Source organism: Bubalus bubalis, chromosome 12, assembly GCF_019923935.1.
Source record: "Bubalus bubalis isolate 160015118507 breed Murrah chromosome 12, NDDB_SH_1, whole genome shotgun sequence".
In the NCBI taxonomy this organism is placed as follows: Eukaryota; Metazoa; Chordata; class Mammalia; order Artiodactyla; family Bovidae; genus Bubalus; species Bubalus bubalis.
In genome coordinates, this window is record NC_059168.1 from 92635171 (window position 1) to 92661827 (window position 26657).

The 26657-nt window shown below is 51.4% G+C and overlaps 1 protein-coding gene and 1 non-coding gene across 3 annotated transcripts; one reads left to right on the plus strand and one right to left on the minus strand.

The window, feature by feature from the left end:
• Positions 1-1729: 1729 nt before the first annotated feature.
• Positions 1730-26657, plus strand: PTGS1 (prostaglandin-endoperoxide synthase 1). Of its 2 annotated transcripts, XM_025261628.2 has the most exons (12): positions 1730-1891; positions 1986-2075; positions 8461-8577; positions 9006-9146; positions 9503-9646; positions 10120-10308; positions 12139-12320; positions 12432-12515; positions 14429-14675; positions 17019-17305; positions 23785-23932; positions 25529-26657. In XM_025261628.2, exons 1-12 carry the CDS (start codon positions 1780-1782, stop codon positions 25882-25884), a joined length of 2097 nt encoding a protein of 698 aa, XP_025117413.2. In that variant the 5' UTR covers positions 1730-1779; the 3' UTR covers positions 25885-26657. The 2 variants fall into 2 exon arrangements, with proteins under 2 accessions (XP_025117413.2, XP_006057797.3); XM_006057735.3 differs by lacking the exon at positions 10120-10308 and having other exon boundaries at positions 1733-1891.
• Positions 24538-24610, minus strand: TRNAS-GGA. The gene has a single exon. It is a non-coding gene; the product is annotated as a tRNA-Ser (tRNA).

Here is a 26657-nt window from a genome sequence, read left to right on the forward strand (position 1 = left end):
CCCTGGGGGGCTGCCTGGCCACCCTATCTGCCATCCTGCCTGTGGTGTCTCCTTCACTGCATCCTTCGCAAGACCTCCAGCTCCGGTCACACAGCCTGGCCACAGTGAGGGCATAATCCCTCCACACCTCTTCTCAGAAACCATCTGATTTGCCCTTTACATTGTTCAAATGGGGAACCAGAGGCCCGGAGAGGTGCTGACACTTGTCTGAGGTCAAACCGGGGGAAGAGAACTTGAACTAGGATCTCTGACTCCCAGGTTCTTTCTCTCAGTGCCATGGCCACACAAGTGCTGTTCCACTGAGTTCTGGAGGGTGGTTTGGGAGTGAGGAGTCAACAGGGGTACAGGCCTGGAAAATCGGCTGTGCTCCTGGCCTGAAGGGAGGGAGGACCCGAGTGGAGATGGGGCTTCATCCAAGCTCTTCTTTCTTCATCACAGAACCCCCCCCCCCCCTTTTCTTTGGGCAACTGGACCCCCGAATCTCACCCTAATCCCATTCCTCTGGCTGATAGCCCAAGTTTCATGTCTCCTTGCCCCGTCCGGGTAGTTATCAGGGGCTCTGGATCTGGGTAGGGGATCCAGATGCCCCAGCACCCCAGGGCCCCAGACCCTCTACCGGCTCTACTCCCTCCGGCATTTGCCCTGGCATTTGCTTGCTCTGTCTCTCTGGGGCAGCTGGCTTTTGTCCCACTAGAGCAAGGGAACAGATCAGGTGGCCTCTGCGGCAGGCCTCACTTCTCCCATGCTTCTCTCTCTGCACCCAGAGATGTCTGGGAACCTGCATACAGACCTTTGAGCCCTCCCTCCTGGCCTTCCAGGCTCTGGGGCTCACAGGATGGCTGGGTGTGGTGGGGAAACTGAGGGAGAAAATCTGTGGACGTGGGGACCAGGAGACTCTGTGGGACCCAGGGTGCACCCCCCTCTTCTAAGATTGGTTCCCCCAGCTACAAAAAAGAGGAGCTGGATGCTGGGACTCTGTAAAGTAGGCAGTGGGTGTGAGACTGGTGGAGCGTCCACCCTGGAGCCTGAGTCAGGAGATCTTTGAAAAGAATGCTTCCTGGTCACGGGTCACTTTCTCTGTGCTACACACTGCATCAGGAAGTTTGTGTGCATGACCTCAGGGAAACTTAAAACCGTCCTCTGGGTTGAGTTTTATTGTAATAGCATCCTTGCCTTAGAGACGGTTAAGTCTCTAAGGACCAGAGAGGTTAAGTACCTGGTCCAAGGTGGCTCAGCTAGTAAGCTGTAGAGTCTCAATTTGAATTAGGTCTCCTGGACTTGCAACCTGTGCTCTTCCTTCTGGCAGTAGAGGTTCAGGCAGAGGCAGGTGGCCTTGGAGGGCAGGCTTTCAGCCCGTGGAGGATGACAGTCTCCTCTTTGGATCTGAGGGTAGTGCATTTCTCATCCAGGACATTACGTGAAGACCAGCCTGGACAGCTCTTTTTCCAGCCTCCTTCCACTTGGGATGGGGCTAGGGGAAGGGTATGTGGTTCTCAGCAGCAGATTCTAGTTTGAGATACCCCCAGCTCTGCCCTGAAGCCCCAGGTGGTCTCAGCACTGCACATCACCTCTGGTCCTCGGTTTCCTATCTTACCAAATGGACACAATTCTGGGGCTACTGGGAAGCTCAAGTGTCTCAAAGATCGCGGGTGAAAAACCCACCTTAGTGGCCTGGCCCGTCACAGAATAATTAATAAAATGTCTTTGCTGGACGCAGAGCCGAGGAAGTAAGTGGGAGGCGGCCGAGGTGACAGCTGGCTGGAGAGGTGGAGCCAGGGAATGGGTAGGGAGGGGGCGGGCCCGAGGGGCCGGAGCTCCCGGGCAGTTAGAGATGCACTCCAGGAGCCTGAGTCTGTCTCCAGCACGCAACGGCCACCCTGCACCATGAGCCGTAAGTCCGGCCTCAGTGCCCCCCGTTTTCCCCTGTGGCCTCCCGGTGGGGCTTTGAATGCCAGGCTCAGCCCATCAACTCTCTCCCTTCGCAGGGCAGAGTATCTCGCTCCGATTCCCGCTGCTTCTCCTGCTGCTGTCGCCATCCCCCGTCTTGCCAGCGGACCCCGGGGCGCCCGCGCCAGGTAGGCGGCCTCTCTCCTGTCTCTGAAGAGCCCAGGTCCTGCTTCCCAGGCCCGGCACCCCACACCCTCCTCTCCCCTCCCGCCCGCCCAGCTGCCCCTTTCGGCTCGCGATGCCTGTGAGGGGGAAGGGGGCTGTCTGTCGGTGGGATGGGGGCTCCCTGCAGACCCCCGGGATGTGGCCTGGGCTGGGTCCCCAGGGGGTTCTTTTTGCGGGGGAAAGGGCAGACTGGGATCTTGGGCGTCTTTGGGAAAAGGGACCGAGTCTTTCCAGGCCCCTCACCTGTTCTGGGACCCCAGCGGTCCCAGCCGAGTCGGTCCCCAGCAATCCTCGCTGTTTCCCCTGCGGGCCCCTTTCGGAGGAAGGCGCAGACGCCAGGGGAAAGCAAGCTGGCGCGTTTTCTGTTAGCCTCTAACTTTCCAGGACCCGTCCGAATTCCCAGCCCCGGTGGAGACGATCTCCCTGGGTGAGGACCCCGGGTACACCCGCCATTCCGGAGAGAGTGGAGGAGGAAACACACTTACAGGGCTGAGCTGCTTCCTCTGGAGACTGAATCTTCACCGGGGAGGTCCCCATTGCCCGGATGAGTTAAGGGAGGCTCAAGTTGGGGCCATAGCGCCCTCAAGCTCACCCAGGACACAGTGGACTCAGGGCTGGAAGTTTCCAGTCGTTTTGCAGGGTCTTTCTGCAGAGTCCTCCCTGCCCTCATCTCTCCCTGCCAGTGGACCCCCGTTTCTTCACTCCAAAGATGACCAGGAAAGTCCTATCCTGGAGAATTCCCCTGCCTGGCGCCATGCGTGTGCCAGGTTCCAGGTGGAAGAATGCAGCTCCTCCTTCCCATAGCCTCCCTCCCCACACAGTTTCTGTGTGTGTGTGTGTGTGTGTGTGTGCGCGCGCGCGCGCGCGCGCGCACATGTGTGCGTATGCATGCGTGCACATGCAAGGTCTGGACAGAGCTTCACCAAACTATGTGAAACCTCCCCAGGGTCTCCATTTCTCATCTGCAAAATAGGGACAGGAGAGGATGGGGAGTGATCTGAGCCTTCTGTTGTGATGCTCAGAGGAGAAAGAATTCGGTGCTCAGAGGAGAGGGGAAGGACATCTCTGTGGACTGGGAATCAGACCAGGCTTCCTGGAGGAGGGGGTTTGAGTGCGTGGCATTTGGGGAAGCCAAGGAAAGGGTGCTCTAGGCAAGAGTTTAGGCATGTGTAGAGGTCTAGTTTGTCGGAAGATGAGGAAGAAGACTCCCGTGGCCAGCACTTTACAGTTTACAAAACCTAGCTGTTGGCGTCTCTGTTGTTCACAGCAGCCCTGCCAGGGAGACGTTAGTCCCATTCTACAGAAGGGAACTCTGAGGCCCAGAAGGGTGAACCATTTGAGTCTCTGCTGACATTGGTCTGAGACCCCGGTAGCAGAGGCAGGGCTGACCATGCCGTCCCGGTGGCTGGTTGCGTTAGCCCCTAGACCAGCCCTGGAGTTCCTCTGAGGCCCCATTCAGCCCCATCCGGGCCCCCGGGGCCCCGAGGCTCACCCTTCCTGTCCCCCTGTGTCTGCTCACCAGCGCGTTGTGAGCCATGGTTGTACCCTTTTGCTTTTAGCCTTTTCTGCTTATCTTTATATTGTAAGTGTTTAAACAGAATTGTGTTTTTCATGCCACAAACATTCCCAGGGGATTACTTTATGCCAGTACTTGGCTGGAGCCTGGAGGCTGAGCTGGGAGGAGCTAGCAGGCCGATGGAGGAGACAGAAATGCCCACAGACTGCCATCAGGGGGGTCATGGCCATGACTGAGGGAAGCTCAGGGGTGTGTGGGGCTTGGGGATGGGTGAGGATTGTCTCTCAGATGTGAGGAATTGCAGAAGGCTTCTTGGAGGTGATGACATTTGACCTGGACCCTAGAGGAGGTGGTAGTGGGAGGTAAAATGGTGAGGTTTTACTCTCAAACTCTGGAAGGGCTCTCCCAGGCAGAAGCAAGGGTATGAGCAGAAGCCTAAAAGTCTGAGTGATGGGAGTGGACAGGCACAGGAAGCCGTAGGACAGAGGCAGGTGTTGGCGGACATGGGCCTTTGGATGCAGAGTGAGGAGTGGGCTTGGGTCTCAGGATATCCCCCTGGGAGCAGGGGAGTGAGACGGGGTGGATGACTTGGAGGTGAGACTGGAGGCTGGGAGATCATGAAGGAGGCTGCTGCAAGGGTCGAGGAAAAGATGGAAGACAGGTTGGGGGTGGGCTGAAGGATTCGCTGCCTTCCCATCGCCAAGTCTCTGGGTGAACTGAGGTCCAAAGTGCCCGGACACTTAGGAGAGGCATCTGCCCTGAAAAGCCAAAGCCTGTGTCTAGTCCCCAGAGTGTCAGCAAAGGCCGATCCCCCAGGAGATGGGGGCTTACCTGGGGGCAGGTGGCGGGGAGGATGCTGCTTCTGCCTCTCTTGTGATGGAAGGTGGAGTCCGGCTCAGAGGACAGGGCTGTCCTAGGGTATCCTCAATGCTCGAGTTCATCCCTTCCAGCTCCTGGACTTGGCTGAGTGCTCCCTCCTGGGCTAGGGATGGGGCATGACCTAACTGGAGCTCCGTGCCAGGCGGAGGGGCCTGAGGCCAGCTAACCCTGGCATGTGGGGCAGGCTTCCTGCGGCCTGCCACCTCCTATCTGCAGCACCAGCTGGGGCTGTGGGTTGGGAGGAGGCTTCCTTTCCAGCTGGGCTCTTCCGGCCGCCGGGGCCTGGTGTGGTGGTCCCTGGCCACTGGCCGCCGCCCTTGCTGTGTTGAGGGGCTGGGGCCCACATCTGGGCTGCTCGGGGCTCTTTTTTTCTCTTTGGCTGCCAACCTCCTGGAACTTCTCTAAATATTATTCTTATGGAATTTCAGTCCAGCCTCTTTAAAGGGCCCTCTTGCTGTCTGGTGCCTCTGCATCCTGAGAACTTGGTGTTCCCTCACTCTGCCTGGAATCCTGACTTCTGGGCTGGGGGACGCTTCCTTACCAAATCCTCAGAAAGTTCTAGAGCCAGGCAGCCCCAGACTGTCCTCATCAGTGGGAATGTGTGCGCTATGGGCTTGCTGATCAACTCCACCTCTGGGGTGGCTTAAAGACTCAGAGCAAGCTGCCCAGTTCTCTGCTCATGGGGGGTGGGGATCATGTTGATGCAAGGAATCGAGATGTTTGGAGATAAGTTGGCTTTATCCAGAGTTGAGAAGAAGAGAGGAAGAGAGGGAGGTATCCTTAGAGCCTGTCTGTCCCCTCTCCTTCCTGGAAAACACTGAAAAATGAGGCCCACAGGACACGCTGTGAAGAGCAGGCACTCTCCCATGTATCTTCATCCAGCACCTGCTTGGTGCCCGGCCCCGTGCTGGGTGTGGGGACTCCAGACACTTTACACTCAGTGTCTGCATCTCCCCAGGTCTCTCTCTTGATGGTTTATTGTACAGCATGTCCTTCACTGGACACATGAAAGCATGTGGGATTTAAGTTAGACTGAAGGAAGGCCTTCCTTTGTGACTAGTTCCCAGCGCTCTAGTGTGGCAGGGGATGGTGATTCCTCTGGAGTCCTGGTTTCGTTCATTCAGGATTTTCAGGTCCACCTTGAAGGAAAGGTAACAGACCTGCCTCACCTGGGGTCATCCCCAGCCTGTGAAGCAAGGGGACTCAGCCTCCCTGCATCCCTTCCCCAAATCCTGGCCTGGGCACCTCCAGGAGGAGGAACGGAGGGGAAGGGAAGCAAGTTCAAGTGTTGCCTCTTTTGACTTTGAAGCAGTGGGGCTTGGATGAGCCCCTCGTCTGTGATGGTGGCAGGGGGTCGGTGGGGAGTCTCACCCATCCCCAGGAGCAGATAAGTGAGGTGGATACACAAGGTTGGAGAGTCAGCAAGAGCCCTGACTTCCGGCCTGTCATGATAGTCCAGCTGTGGTCAGCCTGGGAGAGGGCAGAAAGTGACACCCATTTTCCTCTCTGCCTACCCTGACACCCTGGGGCCCCAGCGATAGCTGCAGTCCTTGTTGAGGGGAGACTTTTCCTGCCCTGAGGCCACTGGTGCTTATGGAAAGATCTTGGAGGAGGAGGAGGAGGAGGGAGGGAAAGTTGGGCAGCCGGTCCAGGGGGAGGGGCCTCTGCTGGCAGGAGAGGGATGCCCTGGGCAGGAACTTCTGAGTCTGGGGGCACGGCTCTGCTGCTGCTGGGCCCCTGGCAGGAAGCTCTCAGGCAAGACTTCAGAACCAGCTGTGTGTGGGAGGTGGGAGTTGAGGGAAGTGGATGGGGAGATGAGAGAATCTCTTTGACCAAGCTTGGAGTGGCCCGTCTCCTCGCTTCATTTTAAATTCCACAAATATTTGTTAAGCTCTGGCCACCGCATCTGGATTTCCTGGATGGCTGGATCTCTCCAGGACCTGGGGTTGAGTCCCAGCTGTGCGCACGGCCTCTGGGAGAGGGGAGAAAGCCCAGGAAAGCCCTTTCTCTTGGAGGCTTGTGGTGGAGCAGAGCAGGTTGGGTTGGGACCTGGGGCCAGGGAGAGTGGAGTGTGAACATTTGGGGAGGTTTTCTGGTACATGCGCAGTGTGCTGGGTCGGGTAGATTAGGAGGGAATTTACTTGGGAGGAACCACAGCCTGGGTCAGGGAGGAACAGAGCTTTTGGCTTTGGGGTTGCGAGATGGGCTGCCCTGGGACCAACTGGAAGGACTTCTTGAGTTGGATTTGGGATCCCTACTGGCAGAGGGATGGGGAAACAGCCCAGAAAGGGCTGGGCCTCAGCTCCTGTACCAGCCGAGTGCTATGATGATCTGCGCACCAGGGTTGGGAGCTGGGCAGTGTGGAGGCATGGCAGGACAGCACACTGTTCTGAGCAGGAGGGAGAGAGAGGTTCAGGATCTCCGAACCTGCTGCAGGGCTGACCCAGAGCTCCTTGGTGTTTCTGGGCCTGTGGCTGTGGGAGGGGGAGGCGGGTCCTGCCAGGCCCCTGCCTTGGGTTCCCCCTGCACCTGCCTGTTCGCCTGTGTTAGTCTGATAAGGCCTCTTTGTCCAGACTTCTTCCGATTGGTTCCTTCCTTTTACACCCTGCAGGGGCGACAGAGACGCTATTGTGGGGCCATGGGGAGTTTCCAGGGCTTAAGCAAAACTATTTGCATGATTCTGTGATGTGAGGAGACCTAAACCAGAGGGTCGGGCCCTCTGATCCCAGCATCCTGAGGTGACTTCTTGGGCTTCTCAAGAGGGCCCGTTGCTGCCCTCTTGACCCCCTATAATCAGATACACAAAGAATTGGAGTTCCCTGTTGCGTTGGCTCTGAGCCCAGAGAACGAAGCACGTTTGCAGGAAGGACCTGGCATTTTCTGTGTAAGGCTGGGGAAGGAGCCGCTGCCAGGAGCTGGGTGCCCTGGTCTGCAGGAGGCCTGACTGTTCCATGGTCTTGGCCAAGTCGCCACCTCTCCCTGAGCCTCTGAGTCCCTCGCTGAGCCCTGAATGAGCACCGAGCGAGCTCCAAGAAGTCTCTGACTTGGCTACTGGACGATCACTGAAGCTGTGGTCGGGGAGACCCGGATTAGACACAAGTAGGGACTTCCTGGAGGTCCATTCTCCAGGGGGTTGGGGGAGGGGTGATGCCAGAGCTCCACTCGCCCTCTGGGGAGAGTTTTCCGGCCACATGTCTCCTGTTCCCGTGGTCCCTGACCTCCCTCAAGGTCCTAGAGACCAGAACCCACCCCGATGTGGGCCAGGGCTGGGTCTATCAGGAATGGGATCTGCGACTCCCCTCAAACCCATTCCCTGTCCATGGAGTTCTGGGAAATGTCTTTCCTTGGACTTGACTGCTGAGTCCATGAGGGTGGGGGTGGAAGGGAAGGGATGGGCAAGTGGTCTGGTACTACTTGCTGGGTGACCCACCTGGGCTTCCCCTTGTCTGGCCTCAATTTCCCCATTTGTTGGGACACCTGCTCTTCCTTCCCTTCTGAAAAATAGAGGGATGGTGGGCGACCTCCCAGGTGCTCAGAGGCTAGGGGCTGGCCTGAGAACCCCAATCCTTGTCCCTTTTCTGAACCCCATAAATTCTGCCCTTGGCTCTGACTTGGTAGAAAGTGAATGCTCTAGAAGCCTGTGGCCGTGGCATCTTATCAGCTGTGTGCCTAGCCTTCAGTGCCCCAGCCCGAGACCTGGACGCATCTGCACCATTTTAGCGGCAGCTGGGAGGGAAGCGGGACTTCCTTTGGTGGCCTGACGTGGACAAGACTGAAAACCCAGAGTGAGGTCTGGAAACAGAAGGGCCAGGGGCTTTCTGTGCATAGCTCTGGGGACAGAGTGGGCCCTGAGGGGAACACAGATGTCGGGTAAGTTAGAACAGAGTTGTGACTGGACTCCAGGCCTCTGGCCCCAACAAGAGGGGTCCCTGATCTCTGTTTCTCCCCCACAGTGAACCCCTGCTGTTACTATCCATGCCAGCACCAGGGGATCTGTGTTCGCTTCGGCCTTGACCGCTACCAATGTGACTGCACCCGCACGGGCTATTCTGGCCCCAACTGCACCATCCGTGAGCAGAGCCTCCAGCCCCTACTCTTTCTCCCCTGGGCTCGTCCTCCAAAGACCCCCACTTCCTACCCTTGTCTCTGGCCACAGCCCTCTTTCCGTGCCTACTTTTGACCTCTGACACTGCCCCTGACCTGGCTCCAGCACAAGCCCTCACTCCTGACACATCTCACTCGCTGCTTATGGGCTCTGTGGTGAGTCTTCACTGCCCGGCTCTGGCCTTACTGGCCTCCAACCCTGGTCCTGTCTCCTGACCCCCATCTGGTTCTGGCTCTGTCACGTGTCAACACTCCTAAGGTCCTATGCTTTACCCCGACTCCTAAATTCCACCCTTGTCCATACTGGACCCTGTCCCCAGTTCCCACCTTCCCCTCTGGCTGTTTCCAATCTTGCTAGGAGGGCCTGTCTGAGTGGCTCCCCCTGCCCCCACAGCTGAGATATGGACCTGGCTCCGGACGACTTTGCGGCCCAGCCCGTCTTTCGTCCACTTTCTGCTGACGCACGGGCGCTGGCTGTGGGATTTTGTCAATGCCACCTTCATCCGGGACATGCTCATGCGTCTGGTACTCACAGGTGGGTGGCGGGGGTGGTGCAGGGTCCCTCTAATCTAGGGGAGCAAGAAATCCTGCCACTTCCTGAAATTCTTGGCATCTGACCAGGGCAGTGGGTGGAGATGGGGGCGGGGGTCAGGGTTTGGGTGCCAAATAATAAAAGAACCCAGGGAATTCCCTGGTGATCCAGGGTAGGACGCTGTGCTTTCACTGCTGAGGGTGCTGGTTCAATCCCTGGTCAGGGAACTAAGATTCCACAAGCTGCTGTGCAGGGTAGCCAAAAACAAACAAATAAGAAAACAACCCAAGAGAAGGTGGGGAAGATGGGTGTAACTGGAGGCAAGAATCCCTCGTCACCATCATTTTCGCCCTCTGCAGTGCGTTCCAACCTTATCCCCAGCCCTCCCACCTACAACATAGCACATGACTACATCAGCTGGGAGTCCTTCTCCAATGTGAGTTATTATACTCGCATTCTGCCCTCCGTGCCCCGAGACTGTCCCACGCCCATGGGCACCAAAGGTAATGGTGATGGGGTGAGGGGGTTGAGCCTGGGGTGGGTCACAGGAGATGCTCCGTTCCCTTTGGGAAAAAGCAAGCAGAAGAGCAATGACTGACCCATTTCACAGATGGGTGCACCAAGGCAAGACATTCAAGAGCCAGGGATGAGGACAGGGCTGGGGAAAGAGGACGGAAAGAGGTTGTGGGAGGGTCTTGTCTGAGGTCAGTGGCAGAGTCGAACTAATGCTCCCGTATTTCCAGGGTGCCTCTTCACCCAAACTTTGTCTACTAAGTGGGTGGGATCCTGCTGCGATGAGGGTGACTTAAAAGTTGGAATGGAGGAAAGAAAGAATAGTGAGCTTTTTACTGGGTGCCAACTTTGAGTTTGGTTCATTACTAATGTGAACAGTCTTATGTGCTTCATCAGTGCAGTTTACACATTAAATCAAAATTTTTCTTGAGTTGTTCAAGAACCTACTTGGTCTCATCGGCAGGAGTCTTCCTCCCAAGACCTTCTTCCTCATCCACTCCTGATTGTCCGCAAACCTGGGGGTTTACTCAATTTACAGCCATCAGTTCAGCTTCAAGCACACAAAGGGCGAAAGAGACATTAATCCACCACTGCGGCTGCTTCAGTTCCCACCACATGGTGTCGCTGTTGAGCACTGGTCCCGTGCAGCCCTGTATGTTGTGTGCTTTTGCAGGTTCAGAACCCACTAACCTAGCTGTGCTTATCATTTTGCAATATATACTTGTATCAGATTATCACTCTACAACTTAAGCTTACACAATGTCTTATGTCAATTATCCCTAATAAACCTAGGAGTGGAAAAAAAAAAAAGAAAAGAACCTTGCATATGTATCAGTGTCCTTATTTGGGTCTCAAGGGCACTACTCTGATAGTTTTTACTATCCATGTACTACTATTCCCAAAGCATGATCATTCTGGCATGAAAGCTGGGTCTCTCAGAGCTTCTGGACTCTGCCAACACTTTGCTGGCACCAGTCCTGTGCTGTTTTCAGTTGCTCAGTCATGCCTGACTCTTTGTGACCCCATGGACTGCAGCATGCCAGGCCTCCCTGTTCTTCACTATCTCCCAGAGTTTGCTCAAACTCATGTCCATTGAGGCGATGATGCTGAGTGGTAATCTGAGTGATAGATCTAGGCTACAGTGTGCAGACTATTCCCTCTAACTTCCCTTTGGGTGAGTTCCCTTTGAGATCCTTGATGACTTTTCCTGCTACAGGAAATCAGTCAGTCATTTCAATCTAAAGAGTTATTCTAATGACATTGGGCCTCATAGATGTCTTTGAAAGATTGCCTTTTCTGCAAGGCAGTCTTGGGCACCAAGTCATCTGACATCGACTCACTTAAGAAAGGCTTCTTAATGCTTGTCCTCACGGTGACAGACACAAGCTTCAAGGTGACTTGTCTTTACCCCAGACATAGAAAGTTCTGGCATCTTTTAAAACAGATTGGCTAACTCCGGCCCAAAGGCCAAATCCACCCCACCCTCTATTTTGTAAATAAAGCCTTGTTGAAACACATTCATGTTCCTAAGGTATTATCTGCCTTCCTGCAGCACCAGCAAACCTGAGTAGATGTAACAGAGACCATACGTCAACAAAGCCTCAAATATTAACTATCTGGACTTGTATGGAAAAGTTTGCTGACTTTTGATTTAAGAGATTTCATCTCACTGGTTTTCTGTCATGCTTACACGGGCACTCCTCAAATCCATTGCATAAGAGAGATATCATTTGCCCTATTTTGTAGATGAAGAAATTGAGGCTAAGAAAGATGGAATGACTTCTCCCTCTTCACACACTTAATAAACGGCACAACCCATTTCGAACACAGCAACCTTATTCCAGGGTTGGGGAGTCCAAGCTTTTTTTTGTTGTTGTTATCCCTTTTTCTTTTTGGAGGTGGGGAAGGGTTAGCTTGTACAGAGCAGCAAACATACACAAAAGTTGAGAGAAAAGGATAATGAAGTCCTATGCATCCATCTCCAGATTTCAAGATTTGTCCACAATTTGCCAATGTTACTTCATCTATCCCCTTCACCTTATTTTCTTTTTAATTGGAGAATAGTTTCTTTACAATGTTGCATTGGTTTCTGCCATACAGTGCCATAAATCAGCCATAAGTATACATACGTCTCCTCCCTCTTGAACCTCCCTACCCCCCCACCCCATCCCACTCCTCTAGGATGTCACAGACTAGCGGGTTGAGCTCCCTGTGTTATATAGCAACTTCCCATTAGCTATCTATTTTACATATGGTAATGTATATATTTCAGTTTTAAAAGCATATTCCAAACATCCTTCCATTTCCTAGGGTCTTTTGGTAGAGAAGGTGCAAGGGGCGGTCTGGTGAGAAGGAGGTGGTCCTGTGGGGTCCACTCTGGGATTCCTGTGTTAATCAGTTTGGTCTGGCAAGCCCAGAAAGCTCTGGGGCACAAAGATCCAGACAGGAGGCAGCTACTGCTCTTTCCTACCTCCCCAATCAGGGAAGAAGCAGTTGCCAGACGCGGAGCTCCTGAGCCGTCGCTTCCTGCTCAGGAGGAAGTTCATCCCCGACCCTCAAGGCACCAACCTCATGTTTGCCTTCTTTGCCCAACACTTCACCCATCAGTTCTTCAAAACTTCCGGCAAGATGGGTCCTGGCTTCACCAAGGCGTTGGGCCACGGGGTGAGTACCTAGGAGGGGCTCTGGACTTCTCTGGGCCACACGTGGCACAGGTAGGCTGTTGCTGGTGGGGCAAGACCCAGGGATCTGAATAGACTCTGTCTCTGTCTTTAGGTAGACCTCGGCCACATTTATGGAGACAATCTGGAACGTCAGTATCAGCTGCGGCTCTTTAAGGATGGGAAACTCAAGTACCAGGTAGCACTGGGCCTGGGGCTGGGGCGTTGGGAAGGGCCTTCCACAGTCTCCCCTGGCAGAGGGTGTTGGTGGGGGGCCTTGGTGGTGTCCTATGGCGGAAGCTGTAGGTGCATGGGAGGAGAAGCGACAATAAACCCTGGGAGCAGGTGCCAGACAAGAGAAGCAGACAGGGAGCAGACATGGGCTCTCGTGTTCTCTTGGGAGGTGGATTTTGGGGCTCCAGAGAAAATGGACAGTTCCAGTCTGCATTTATTCATTTAATCATTCCACAATATTAATTGGGCACTACGGTGTGCTGGGCAGGTGAGCAGTGGCCGTGGTAGTTGTAAGTCCTGCCCTCAAGCCCACAGACACAAACCCTAAGGTGCTAGTTCCACGAGGACTTTTTGTCGGAACTCTCACTGTCCAGGAATGTGAGGGCCACATAGGTGATTATCTCATGCGCTCCTCAGATCTACTGCATAAACTAGGTACCATTTGCCCTCTTTTATAGATGTGAGTCACATCCAAGTTAGTAAAATTTTTCTAGTGGTCACATTAAAAAATGTAAAAAGCAACAAGCAATATTAATTTTAATAATATATTTTGAATTTAACCCAATATATCCAGGATATTCTCATTTCAACATGTAATCAACACAAAAATTGTCAATAAAATATCTCATTTTTTGGCTAAATCTTCACATTCTGACTCATATCTTACAGCACATCTCAATTTGGGTGCCAAGTTTTCATTGGCGATTCTGATCAACATTTAGATTTCATAAAATTTTGCAGTTGAGAAAGTAGATTCACATGTTCAAGTTGTTCTAAGCATAAAGACTTTCCGATAGCTGGGATCTCAATTTAAAAACATAAATCTAAAGTAAATGAAATTAAAAATCAAGCTCTTTATTCACATCAGCCACATTTCTAGTTCTCAGTAGCTGCACGTGGCTAGTGGCTCCCGTGCTGGACCATGCAAATAGAAACAAACAAAAACCGAGATGGGAGGTTCACTGCTGAATCTTTCGAGCTAAGAACAGTATCTGGCATATAGTAGTAGGTCCTCTATGTTTATTTACTGAGTGAATGAGGAAACTGCCATATGATTAATTACACCTGTGATAGCTGCCACAGGGAGAAGCCAGGAGAGTGTGCAGAGGATGGGGAAGGCTTCCTTAGGAATTATGAATAAACCAAGAGTTGCATGAAGGATAAGGAGGAATCAAGGAGGCCAAGAAGGGCCCAGGGCTGTCCAGATTCTCAGGTATCAAGGCTGGAGAGGGGCAGTCGCTTGAGTGACTTTGAGGCAGTGAAACAAGGGAGATGCTGTTGGACATCTGATGAGCGTGTGTCGTATTAAGGATTTCTGATTTCTGCCAAGAGCAGAGAGAAGACTTGGAAGGTTCTTTAAGCCAGGGTGTGTTGCTAGATTTGGATGTTTTAAAGCAAGAGTCCCCTACCTTTTTGGTACCAGGGACCAGTTTCAGGAAAGACTATTTTCCCATGGACAGGTGGGAGAAGGGATGGTTTCAGGATGATTTGAGCGCCTTATATTTGCTCTACATTTTATTTCTATTATTATTACATCAGCTCCACCTCAGCTCATCAGGCATTAGATCATGGAGGTTGGGGACCCCTCTTTTAAAGCACTGCTCTGGCTGCAGAGCTGAGAACATCTAGAGGATAGAGTCACTTACAAGGGGAGTCAGGGTGGAAGATGAGGGTGTCTTGGAAGAGTGTGGTGGCCATGGGGAGAGAGAAAGGGACTCATGTTAGGAGAGCTTTAGGAGATAGAATCCACAGGCCTTGGTTAGGAAGGCCAGACAGCTGCCCTGCGTGTTACGGGCAGCTGTCAGTAGGAGTGGGCGGATGTCAGGGGTGCAGGTGCCCCACCCCCTCCCCAGGTTACCAGGTGACTCCATCCTGCAGATGCTCAATGGAGAGGTGTACCCGCCATCGGTGGAAGAGGCTCCTGTGCTGATGCACTACCCCCGGGGCATCCCGCCCCAGAGCCAGATGGCCGTGGGCCAGGAGGTGTTTGGGCTGCTTCCTGGGCTCATGCTGTACGCCACGATCTGGCTGCGTGAGCACAACCGTGTGTGTGACCTGCTGAAGGCTGAGCACCCCACCTGGGGCGACGAGCAGCTCTTCCAGACGGCCCGCCTCATCCTCATCGGTGAGGCCTCCCACCAGTCCTGCCCTGGAAAGTCACTCCCTCTGTCCTGAGAAGTGGGAAGTGGAGGTTTTGGGGACAGTGAGATTAGAATCCTGAGCAGGACCCTTTCCCTAGGTGAGCCTCACTTTACAAATCTGTACAATGGGAATAATGATGCTTTTTTTTTTTGGCCACAGGGTGTGGCAGGTGGGATCTTAGTTTCCAGACCAGGGATTGAACCCACATCCCCTGCATTGGAAGGCAGAAGCTTAACCACTGAGCTGCTGGGGGGTCCTGGGAATTATAATGATTTTAAGGATTAGTTGATATGATGAATGGGAAAGTACCAGGCACATAACAGGCCTTCAGAAAATGGGGTGCTGTGATAGCTGATTATTCAGTGGGTGGCTGGCAACAAATCTGATCAGCCACCCTAAGTCTCAGTTTCCCCATTGTACTGCATCCAGGAGCACTTGGGGGCATCCTCAGCAAGCACAGGTCAAACCCCAGCTTGCCTAGGCTTCAGAATCCTTGGGTTTCCTGCCCTGCATGCCTCTGCCTTCCTGAAGGTTGGTAGCTTCTTGGTGACTCAGGGACAAGATATTTTTGTGTCCCCTACGGGGGCGAGTCTGTAGCCTAAAATGTCACATGGTTTCCTGCCTGGGAACTTGGCCCCCAACACTCCTGTCCAGACCGTATTCACTCTGAGTCACCAGTGAGCCCTTGCCTCCGCCTCTGGGCATCTCTGGGCATGGCTGTTCCCAATTTTAGTACCCGAGTCAATGGAGCCTGGAAGAGCCACGCATCAGGCATAGGAATAACCTAAAGAATGAGAAGGGGCTGCCTCAGAAGTCCCAGGATTGCAGAGACTTTGACCAGAGAGGGCAAGTCTGTGTCTGCAGGCTGCCCAGCACACCGACTGGTGATGAAGCTGTGGCCAAAGGCAGGACTCGGAAGGTAGGGCACCTCTAGTGCTTCATTCAACCCTCCCCAACAGCCTTATGACTCGGCTGTGATTATCCTTGTTATGAAAGTTAGGATGCAGAGAGGGTAGGTGAATTCTCCAAGGCCTTTCAGCAGAGAGAGACTTGAACCAGAGCTGGTTGCCACCAGACTTCATGCAGCTTCGACCATGTCATGCAGGGAGTACTTTCCTGTGTGGGGAGGGGGTGCGAGCCTTAGTCTGACCTTTTGTGACATGTGAGTTTGGGGAGGGGATTCCTACTTCTACATGTGTGGACCCTCCCTATTATGCCAGGCTCTGTGCCAAGCAGTACAGATGTGCTCATTGTCTACTCCTCCTAGCGACCCTGTGAATATTATACTGATGTCATAATTTTTTTAAAATTTCCTTTGTGAACACGTTTTACTTATTTTCTTATTTATTTATTTTTTGGCTGCATCATGCAGCATGTGGGAATCTTAGTTCTACCCCCGGTGCCCCACCACCCCACCAGCAATCAAACTTGCTCCCCCTGCAGGGGAAGCATGGAGTCTTAACCCACTGGCCTGCCAAGGAAGTCCCTATACTGATGTTATTATAATACACATTTTACAGATAAGGAATTTAGAGTAAGTCCCGCAGCTCCAGCCCAGGTGGCTGGAAGTGGTGATGTCAATATTTAGACCCGAGTCTGCTGCTTGCAATTCCAATGGCTGCAGCTCAGTTTGCTAAAAGTCAATTTGTCTAGTGGCTCATTGGCCAAAATGTGTTTCTTTTCATAGCTAGTTCACCAGTTTTCATTTTGCTATGGAAGATTTGTTTTGTGTCTTCCCTGGCTCTTTGCTCTGAGCTGGTTCCTGAGAGGGCAGAGGAAAATTACTCGTAAGAATTCGATACATAAGCAGATATGGGGGTTATATCTGGGATGAGATTCACTTAGGTCTGCCATGTCCCTTGTTTGTTGCTGTAGCTCTTAGAATGGTCTCTTGGGAGCTCCCATCACCCTCCTCGCCTCAGGCCCGCTGAGATTCCCTCACTAAGTTAATCTCCACCCGCCCATCTTTTGTGGCCTCACTAAGCCTCTTTTAATGGGATGGTGGCCACCGCAGGCCACAAAACCCATTCTCAGATACTTCCTCTCCATGGCATGCTCAGCCAGGCCGTGACCTCCCCATGGAACGTGGGACTAGCAGGTGGCTTCTGTCTTGGGACAGGCTCCTGTCTTATCCAGCCTGAGAGGGAAGGTTCCATTTTCACAACCAGTGACAAAAAGACAAGGTGAAAGTGGCCCAACAAAGTCACACAACCTTAACAATGAGAAAGAAGTCAAACCAAGCCCTTTGCATGAACCAGCCCGCTTCCCAAGCCCGATAGCTAACTCCCTGCGCTCTGCTGACCCTGTGCCCCATCCTTCACCCCAGGGGAGACCATCAAGATTGTGATAGAGGAGTACGTGCAGCAGCTGAGCGGCTACTTCCTGCAGCTCAAGTTCGACCCGGAGCTGCTGTTTGGGGCCCAATTCCAGTACCGCAACCGCATCGCCATGGAGTTCAACCAGCTCTACCACTGGCACCCGCTCATGCCCGACTCCTTCCGGGTGGGCCCCCAGGACTACAGCTACGAGCAGTTTCTGTTCAACACCTCCATGCTGGTGGACTACGGGGTCGAGGCCCTGGTGGACGCCTTTTCTCGCCAGCCTGCAGGCCGGGTGAGCCTCAGGGGAGCGCTGGGGAGGGCAGCTGGGCTCTGGGATCCCAACCCCAGTTTTCTGTAAAAGGGAGAGAGTGTCAGCCCTCCAGGGTGGTGGTGGGGATCATTCCTTCATTCATTCTCTTGTTCTTTCATTCATTCAATGACACCAGGCATTGCTCCAGGCGCTGGAGACACAGTGGTGACCAAGGTCAATGTGGTTCTTGGGTCCTTGTGTTTTTTTTTGGCACTTGCCACCCCTAGTGGCTCAAACAGTAAAAAAAAACTGCCTGCAATGCAGAAGCCCTGAGTTTGATCCCTGGGTTGCAAAGATCTTCTGGCGAAGGGAATGGCCACCTACTCCAGTATCCTTGCCTGGAGAATCCCATGGACAGAAGAGCCTGACAGGCTATAGTTCATGGAATCACAACGGAGTGACTAACACTCACACTCACTTACCCTGGAAAGGGCTTCTCCGGTGGCTCAGTGGTAAAGAATCCACCTGCCTAAGCAGGAGACTTGGGTTTGATCCCCAGGTCAGGAATATCCCCTGGAGAAGAAAATGGCAACCCATTCTAGTATTCTTGCCTGGGAAATCCCATGGACAGAGGAGCCTGGTGGGCTACAGTCCCTGGAGTCGCAGCATAGTGTTAGTGTGTAAGTAACAGGATACCCTAGAAAGGAGCAGCAGCTGTGTGATGACTAGCATTGTTAGAGACCTTACTATAGGTTAGGTGCTGTGCCAAGGTCTTTCCCGATGTTCTCAGAATTCTAAGAGCAGGTTAAGAATCACATTATAGAAGCCCACAGTGCTCTGGGAACTTGGAGACAGACTTCAGGCCCAGAGTTGGGGGTTGTGGATAAGGAAGTGATAGTTGAGCAGGGATCCAAAGGATGGATAGGGATCTCCCAGGGCAAGAGGTAACATTTGTGACCTGGGGTCATTGTGTTAGGATGGAACAGGTGGCATAGCAAAGGCCCAGGAGTCAGAGGGCATGGCAGTTTGAGGACCAAGAAGACATTCAGGGTATGGTGATGTATGCAAAAGTGCCTACACAGAGAAGGTCTTTATTGACTTGTAGGCCTCTGTTTTGGGCTAAAGTCCCCCTTGCCCCAAATTCACATGTTGAAGTCTTCACTTCCAAGACCTCAGCATGTGACTGTGTCCAGAGGCAGGGTCTTTAAAGAGCTGATTAAGGTAAATGGGGTCATTGGGTGGGTCCAGCTATGACTGGTGTCCTTATAAGCAGAGGAGATTAGGATACAGGTGTGCACAGAGGGAAAGCAAAGGGAGAAGATGGCCATCTCTAAGCCACAGAGAGGCCCGAGAATGAAACCAACCCTGCTGACACCTTGGTCTTGGACTTCTAGCCTCCAGAACTGTGAGGACACATATTTCTAGTTTTTTGTTTGTTTGTTTTTTAAGTAATTTATTTATTTATTCTTGGCTGCGCTGGGTTTTCGTTGGCATGTGGGCTTACTCTAGTTGAGGTGTGCAGGCTTCTCATTGCGGTGGCTTCTCTTGCTGGGGAGCACAGACTCTCGGTGCGTGGGCTTCAGTAGTTGAAGCTTGAGGGCTCAGTAGTTTTAGCTTGTGGTCTCTAGGGAACAGGCTCAGTAGTTGTAGCACATGGGCTTAGTTGCTCTAAGGCATGTGAGATCTTCCCAGACTAGGGATCGAACCTGTGTCCCCAGCATTGACCCCCCCTGCCTCTGCCACCAGAAAAGTCCTATTTGTTTTTAAGTTTTTGTTCATTTATTATCTGTTTTTTGGCTGTGCTGCCTGGCGTGTGGGATCCTAGTTCCCTGACCAGGGATAGAACTCATGTCCCCCACAGTGGAAGCATGGAGTCCCAACCACTGGACCACTAGGCAAGTCTCTGTTTCTATTTGTTTAAGCCATCCAGTCTGTGGCACTTTGTTATGGCAGCCTGAGCAAGCTATTAGTCCTACCCCTGTGATGTTTAACCAGCTCCCTCCTCAATCTTCCCTTCCCCTTGTTTGGGAGCTCCCATCTCCTCCATCCTAGCTTCCTTCCTATCCTGCCACTCTTTTTTATCTAAGCCCTACCATGAAGGTGCAGCACCATGTGGGTTTGGGTTTCCTCCTGGTAATTTGACTGCAATTAGCATAGGCTGCCACCAATGGGGTTCAGGTCTCCGTTCTTTGTGGGGGCACAGAAAGGAGCAGAGACAGTCACTTGTGTGCGGGGCTGTATGGTGACTCTGGTGATGTGTGTAAAGAGCCCTGCTGTTTCCTGACACCAGCAGAAGGACCAGCATATCAAAGGTTCTCTGGATATCTCAGGATATCAAAGACAGTGTGAGAAGTGATAAAACAGGGCTTCCCCCGAGAATGCCCACACATGGTCACACTACGGGGTTACTGTGACCAGCACTGTGATAGCTGCTTTGTATTCTTTATCTCGATTCCACCACAGCTATATCAGATAGATGCTTCCACCATCCTCATTTTTGCATAGGAGGAAACGGAGACTTAGCATAAGTAATTTGCCTATGGTCCCTGTTTTTGTTGCCCAGGGCTACAAAAGGACCACAAACCAAGGGGCTTTAAGCTGCAGACATTTATTCTTTTCCTTTTTTATTTTTCTTTTTTGGAAGTTTAAAATATCACCTTTATTACTGATAAAGCTGATTCTAGAGAACAAATAACCTATGCTGACAAGCAGGCTTTTAAATACTAAACCCTCAAATTAGACAAATTTGGCTACCACGACATGGAGGCATCGAAACAAGGAAAATATCTCCCAACCTCCTCTTCCTCCCCCAGAATAAGGAATATGAGAGGAAGCATACTCCCTGGTGTCAACTGAGTGCAAGAGCAGCAGCGAGGATTGCTTGTACAATGCACGCTTAGTTACTGCTCTAAAATTCACCCGTGATACTACGTCACTCTTCCTCTTCTGATAAGCAGTAAGTGGGAGAGGTTGGAAAAAGATGCTCAGACTGTTAGGTTACTGGGGTTTCCTCCATAAACAAAGTAATGAAGTGAAGTCATTTAGTTGCTCAATCGTGTCTGACCCTTTGTGATCCTAGGGACTGGGTTTCCCTGGTGGCTTAGCGGTAAAGAATCCACCTGTAATGCAGGAGACTCGGTTTGATCCCTGGGTCAGGAAGATCCTTGGGAGGAGGGCATGGCAATCCACTCTGGTACTCTTGCCTGGAGAATCCCTTGGACAGAGGTGCCTGGCAGGCTATAGTCCATGGGGTGGCAAAGAGTCTGACATGACTGAGCATGCATGCACACACACATGGACTGTAGCCCGCCAGGATCCTCTGTCCATGGAATTCTCCAGGCAAAAATACTGGAGTGGGTAGCCATTCCCTTTTCTAGGGGATCTTCTTGACCCAGGGATTGAACATGGCTCTCCTACATTGCAAGCAGATTCTTTACCATCTGAGCCAGAAACATCCAGAAAATGAAAGAAATATTCCCAGCTGACACCTGAGAATTAATACCTTTTATTCATTGATCCACCCAAACCTCCATTAAACATTTATTACACATTACTAATATCTAGGCCATTAAAAGAGATCCATCTTTAAACATTTCTCTAGAAAGCCCTTAGAGTTAACTCCCACAAATGGTAATCATAGATTTTTTCTTTCTAGTTATGGAGGCTAGAAATCCAGCATCAGGGTATGGGCAGGGTCATACTCTTGCTGAAGTCTCCAGGGGAGAATTGGTCCTTGCCTTTCTCTCGGCTTCTGGTGGTGATGGACCATGCTTGGGGTTCCTTGGCTCGTAGAAGCATCACTACAATGTGGAGTCCTCCTTGTGTCTCTGTTTCCTCTTTTTATCAGGATACCAGTTGTTGGATTAGGGCCCACCCTAATGGAGTATGCCCTTGATCACATCTATGTCCATATAAGATCACATCTATGTCCATATAAGATCACATTCACAAGCACAGAGAGGTTGGGACTTCAATGTGTCTTTTGGGGACACACCCAAGTCAACACACAATAGCCTCCCAGTTCAGCTGAGATTGGCACCAGCTTCTGTTGGCTTTACCTCAGGGTGTATACTTTTAGCCAAGTATGCTTTTCCTCTTACCCAATTGTCCTTGTTTTATCCAAACTGAACACTTTCTTGAGCATTATTACCAAATCATCCAGAGCAATAGAACTTTCTTTAGACCTATGCTCCTTCAGTTCAGTTCAGTTCAGTTCAGTCGCTCAGTCGTGTCCGACTCTTTGCGACCCCATGAATCGCAGCATGCCAGGCCTCCCTGTCCATCACCAACTCCCGGAGTTCACCCAGACTCATGTCCATCGAGTCAGTGATGCCATCCAGCCATCTCATCCTCTGTCGTCCCCTTTTCCTCCTGCCCCCAATCCCTCCCAGCATCAGAGTCTTTTCCAATGAGTCAACTCTTCCCATGAGGTGGCCAAAGTACTGGAGTTTCAGCTTTAGCATCATTCCTTCTAAAGAAATCCCAGGGCTGATCTCTTTCAGAATGGACTGGTTGGATCTCCTTGCAGTCCAAGGGACTCTCAAGAGTCTTCTCCAACACCACAGTTCAAAAGCATCAATTCTTCGGCGCTCAGCCTTCTTCACAGTCCAACTTTCACATCCATACATGACCACTGCAAAAACCATAGCCTTGACTCAGTTATGAATCAGATTTTTCTGGAGTCCTTTTTTTTTTTTTTTTCTTTTTCTTTTGGGCTGTGTTGCTTGGCTTCCCAGGTAGTACTAGTGGTAAAGAATCTGCCTGCCAATGCTGGAGCCATAAGATATGTGGGTTTGATCCCTGGATCAGGAAGATCCTGTGGAGGAGGGCATGGCAACTCACACAAGTATTCTTGCCTGGAGACTCCCATGGGCAGAAGAGCCTGGCAGGGTACAGTCCAAGGGGTCTCAAAGATTGAGACAGGACTGAAGTGACTTGTATGCATGCATGGCTGTGGAATCTTGTTCCTCGATCAGGGATGGAACCTGGACTCTGGGAAGTGAAAGTGCTAACCACTGGACCATCAGGGAATTCCCTTTGAAGCACCTTCTTTATCTCATCAGATTACCTGGGCTTTGAACCCCATCTCCATCCCTTCACAGGAGATTGACCCTTGGTCTTGGAGTAAAGCTCTGTTTACTTAAACTAAATGTGCTTATATATTACACTTTTCATGGCGAGATTTTTGCTCCTTCCCTGCCAACTTACAACAATTCCTCTCCCAGGAGGCTTGGCAAAAAGAAGGAGAAGCAGGTGGGGTCACCTGCATTCCTGTGTGCAACTTTTTCTGGTCTGGATGAAGTGACTTGGTGCTCTGTGTTCCTGCCTCCTAGCTCAGTTTCTCTTTTCTAGTGGCAGCCAGTTATTCAATTCAGTCACTCAGTTGTGTCTGACTCTTTGCGACCCCATGAATCACAGCACACCAGGCCTCCCTGTCTATCACCAACTCCAGGAGTTTAGGGGTTCACTTTTTAATACTAGACACTCAGTAAATTTTGTTTAATCTCAATTCTGTGCTACAGAGAGTGGAAAACAATAGAAATAGGATCTTCAGTACATGTTCCTGCTGAGTCACTTTAGTTGTGTCCAACTCTGCTGGACACTATGGACCACAGCCCACCAGCCCCCTCAGTCCATGGAATTCTCCAGGCAAGAGTACCAGAGTGGGTTGCCATGACCTCCTTCAGGAGATCTTCCTGACCCAGGGATTGAACCCGCATCTCTTATGTCTCCTGCATTGGCAGGCAGATTCTTTACCACTGGTACCACCTGGGAAGCCCCAGGTTCCTCAGCAAGATCCATTAAAAGACTTTAAATATCTTTGTTCTTGATAAGAACTGATTTGGGGAATGACAGACACATCAATTCTGCCAGGTAGAGTTTAAAAAATATCCCAGGAAAGTCATAAAGTTTTGGCCCCTCAAACTAGTGTTTGTCCATCCATCAGTCTCCATCACTTAAAAGCTCAGAAACCTTTCTGCCTTTTATTTCCAGATCTGAAATGACAGTCCCCTCTGCTTGAGCTCTTGACTGTGGCCATGTTGGCCATCTCCTCTGCAGAGTCCTAGTTGTTGTATCTAATACCTCCAGAACCTTCCTTAACAGGATGTTGGAGGTCCTCACCTAAATTCAAAGGGCTGGGGAGCCATGTGTCCAGTGAGTGACTAGAGAAGTCCTCCTGGCCCACTCTACAGTCTAAAGATGAGGCAGCTGCTGGGACTTCCCTGGTGGTCCAGTGGTTAAGACTCTAAGCTCCCAGTGCAGGGGTGCATGGGTTCCATCCCTAATCGGGGAATTAACGTCCTGCTTGCCACTCCATGTGGCCAAAAATACAAATATAAATAACTAAATAAGATGAGGAAGCCGAGAAGCATGGCCATGCAGACCTAGGTAGGGTTCACAGCTTGGTGCTTGCTAGACTGAGCCATACTTTCTACTCAGGAAGGATTCCTGACCTGACGTTCTTCTCCAGGACAACATGGCTTGGCTCTCAGACCACCGCTGTGTTTATCTCTTGGCAGATCGGTGGGGGTAGGAACATAGACCACCACATCCTGCACGTGGCCGTGGATGTCATCAAGGAATCTCGGGAGCTGAGGCTGCAGCCCTTCAATGAGTACCGCAAGAGGTTTGGCATGAAGCCCTACATCTCTTTCCAGGAACTCACAGGTGAGCAGCTGCTTCCTGACCACGATTCCTGCCCTCCAGGGGCTCATGCTGAAGTGAAGGAGGCCTCGAGGAAACAGAACGGGGCGATCCATGGTCACATGTGGCCAGCCCCATGACCGTGGGACTTGAGGGGTGTGGGAACATGGTGCCAGGGGTGGCGAGTGTTGCAGATGACTCAGCCTGGGGAGAGAAGGTGGGTTCTCACCTGGGTTTGAAGGATAAAAAGGGATTTTCCAGTGAAGAACAGAGGGAAGAGCTTTCTAGGTGGAGGAACAGAAAGTACAAAAACACAGGGGTTAAAAAGAATGAGCCTTGAAAAAATCCTGGCCTATTCAGGAAAACAGTCCTAGGTGTGGCTGGAGCAAGAGGCTTGTGAGGGCAGAGGGTTGAGTTGGTGATAGAAGGCTGGCTCATATCGTGTGGAATTTTGGATTCTGTGCTAAGATTTTGAGTTTTATTCTGTCTGAAGTGAAGTGAAGTGAAGTTGCTCAATCATGTCCAACTCTTTGCGACCCCATGGACTGTAGCCTGCCAGGCTCCTCCCTCCATGGGATTCTCTAGGCAAGAGTACTGGAGTGGGTTGCCATTTTCCTTCTCCAGGGGATCTTCCTGACCCAGGGATTGAACCTGGGCCTCCCGCATTCCAGGCAGACGCTTTAACCTCTGAGCCACCAGGGACTCTGTCTAGTGGTTCCTAAATCCCATTTATGGATCAGCTTCCTAAAACTCACTTAGAAAACTAATTAAAAATACCAAATCTGAGATGTCTCTTCTAGAGATTCTGATTCAGTAGGCCTAGACTTAGCACACAGGTGGTGCCCAAGAATATATATGTGTGTGTGTATATATAGATACGTATATAGACACAATAGTATGTATACATATGTGTGTATATATAAAACACAAATATGTATATAACACTCACATATATAACATATGTATTATATTTTATATATATATAAATATTTGTTGTTGCTCAAGATACCCAGTTGTTGGGAAGCCAAGTTCAGAAACTCTTGTCACAGATGATGAGGGGCCACTGAAAGGCTATGACCAGGGTGTGACCTGACCCCTGACGTGTACTGCTGCCCCATGGAGGGTGGACTTGAGGAAACGGGTAGTGATGCTCCACGTCTGTTTCCCATGACAGTCCAGAGAGACAGACAGAACACTGTCGCTAAATCTTTGTGTGAACTTGGACAAGTGTGAACTTGAAGCTCCAGTGGCATGCAGGGTCTTGGGCCAGGATAAGGCCTTGAAACCTGCCCATGAAGGAAACAAGATGGGGAGCTTCTCTCTGTTGTAAGGATCAGGTAATCAGGGAACAGAGGTATGGAGTGAGTTGTTTCAAGGTACACACCTTCTGGTTGCAGATCCAGGCCCTTGACTCCATCTGCAGTAGCAAATTTCTTCTCTCCAGGCAGCCCTGGAGCAGGGTCAGCCAGCCAGGCCAGATTTTATGTCACCTGCTCATTTGCTCAAGTTGATCTTCTGAAGTCCCTTCTTCTCCCTGGAATAGGGTGGACCTAGAATGTTCCCTCTTGAACCTTAATGGATGGCATCATAATTCTGACTCTGGCTTCCCCACTCTTGCAGGTGAGAAGGAGATGGCAGCTGAGTTGGAGGAGCTGTATGGAGACATCGATGCTTTGGAATTCTACCCGGGGCTACTTCTTGAGAAGTGCCATCCGAACTCCATCTTTGGGGAGAGTATGATAGAAATGGGGGCTCCTTTTTCCCTTAAGGGCCTCTTAGGGAACCCCATCTGTTCTCCAGAATACTGGAAGGCAAGCACATTTGGTGGTGACGTGGGCTTCAACCTTGTCAAGACAGCCACGCTGAAGAAGCTGGTTTGCCTCAACACCAAGACTTGTCCCTACGTCTCCTTCCACGTGCCAGACCCCCATTGGGAGGACAGGCCTGGGGTGGAGCGGCCACCCACAGAGCTCTGAAGGGGCCAGGCAGCAGCATTCTGGATGGTAGAGCTTCCTGCTTGCCGTTCCAGAATGCCGAGGGGTGGATTGTCTTTGATGTTGGGTTTCTGATTTGGTGTCGAGAGCATCAGTGTGGACATTTAGAACTCTAGGTCTCTCACCCATGGTCTGGAATACTGTGGTTCTTGTTTGTCATTCTAGAATGCTGAATTCCTGGTGAACCATTGAAAATGTGAGGAGTGGTTATCCCTTCAGCATGCCAGAACACTGTGTTCCTGGGTGACCACCTAGAAGGCCAGATTTCTAGTTGATCCGGAATTTAGGCATTCTGAAATATGGGACTCCTGATGGAATCATCTGGAAAGTGAGGGGGTTCTTATTTTGCATTCTAGTATTCTTCGTGGCCCTCCATAATGTTGACTGGTTATTCTGACTGGTTATCCAGAATGTTGTGCTCCTAGTTGCTGATCCAGAACAGTGGCTGGCGTTCTAGATCAGTCTTGATCTGAATGTCTAGAGTGTTGAGAATTCATTTTCCTGTTCAGTGAGACAGCCACGGAGCAGGAGGATCTCATGTCCTACAAGAACGCATTGGATCTGTGCCTACACGGAGGGGGCAAGGAAGTGGGGTGTTCGTCTTCTCAGTGGGACCCCAAATGAGACCCTGGATATGGAGAGAACAGGTGGCTTTCTCCAGGCCATTGGTTGGAAGCCACCCGAGCTCTGTCCTCATCCAGGTCTCAACTCACGGCAGCTGTTTTTCATGAAGTTAATAAAATGCTTTTTCCAAA

What these genes read in the sequence shown, in the direction of transcription:
- PTGS1 (XM_025261628.2), top strand. Translation starts at nt 1,780, where the DNA reads ATGGGTAGGGAGGGGGCGGGCCCGAGGGGCCGGAGCTCCCGGGCAGTT. An exon ending in ATGGGAAACTCAAGTACCAG is followed by an intron (nt 12,516 to 14,428) that starts GTAGCACTGGGC and finishes TCCATCCTGCAG; the next exon opens with ATGCTCAATGGAGAGGTGTA. An exon ending in CTCGCCAGCCTGCAGGCCGG is followed by an intron (nt 17,306 to 23,784) that starts GTGAGCCTCAGG and finishes ATCTCTTGGCAG; the next exon opens with ATCGGTGGGGGTAGGAACAT.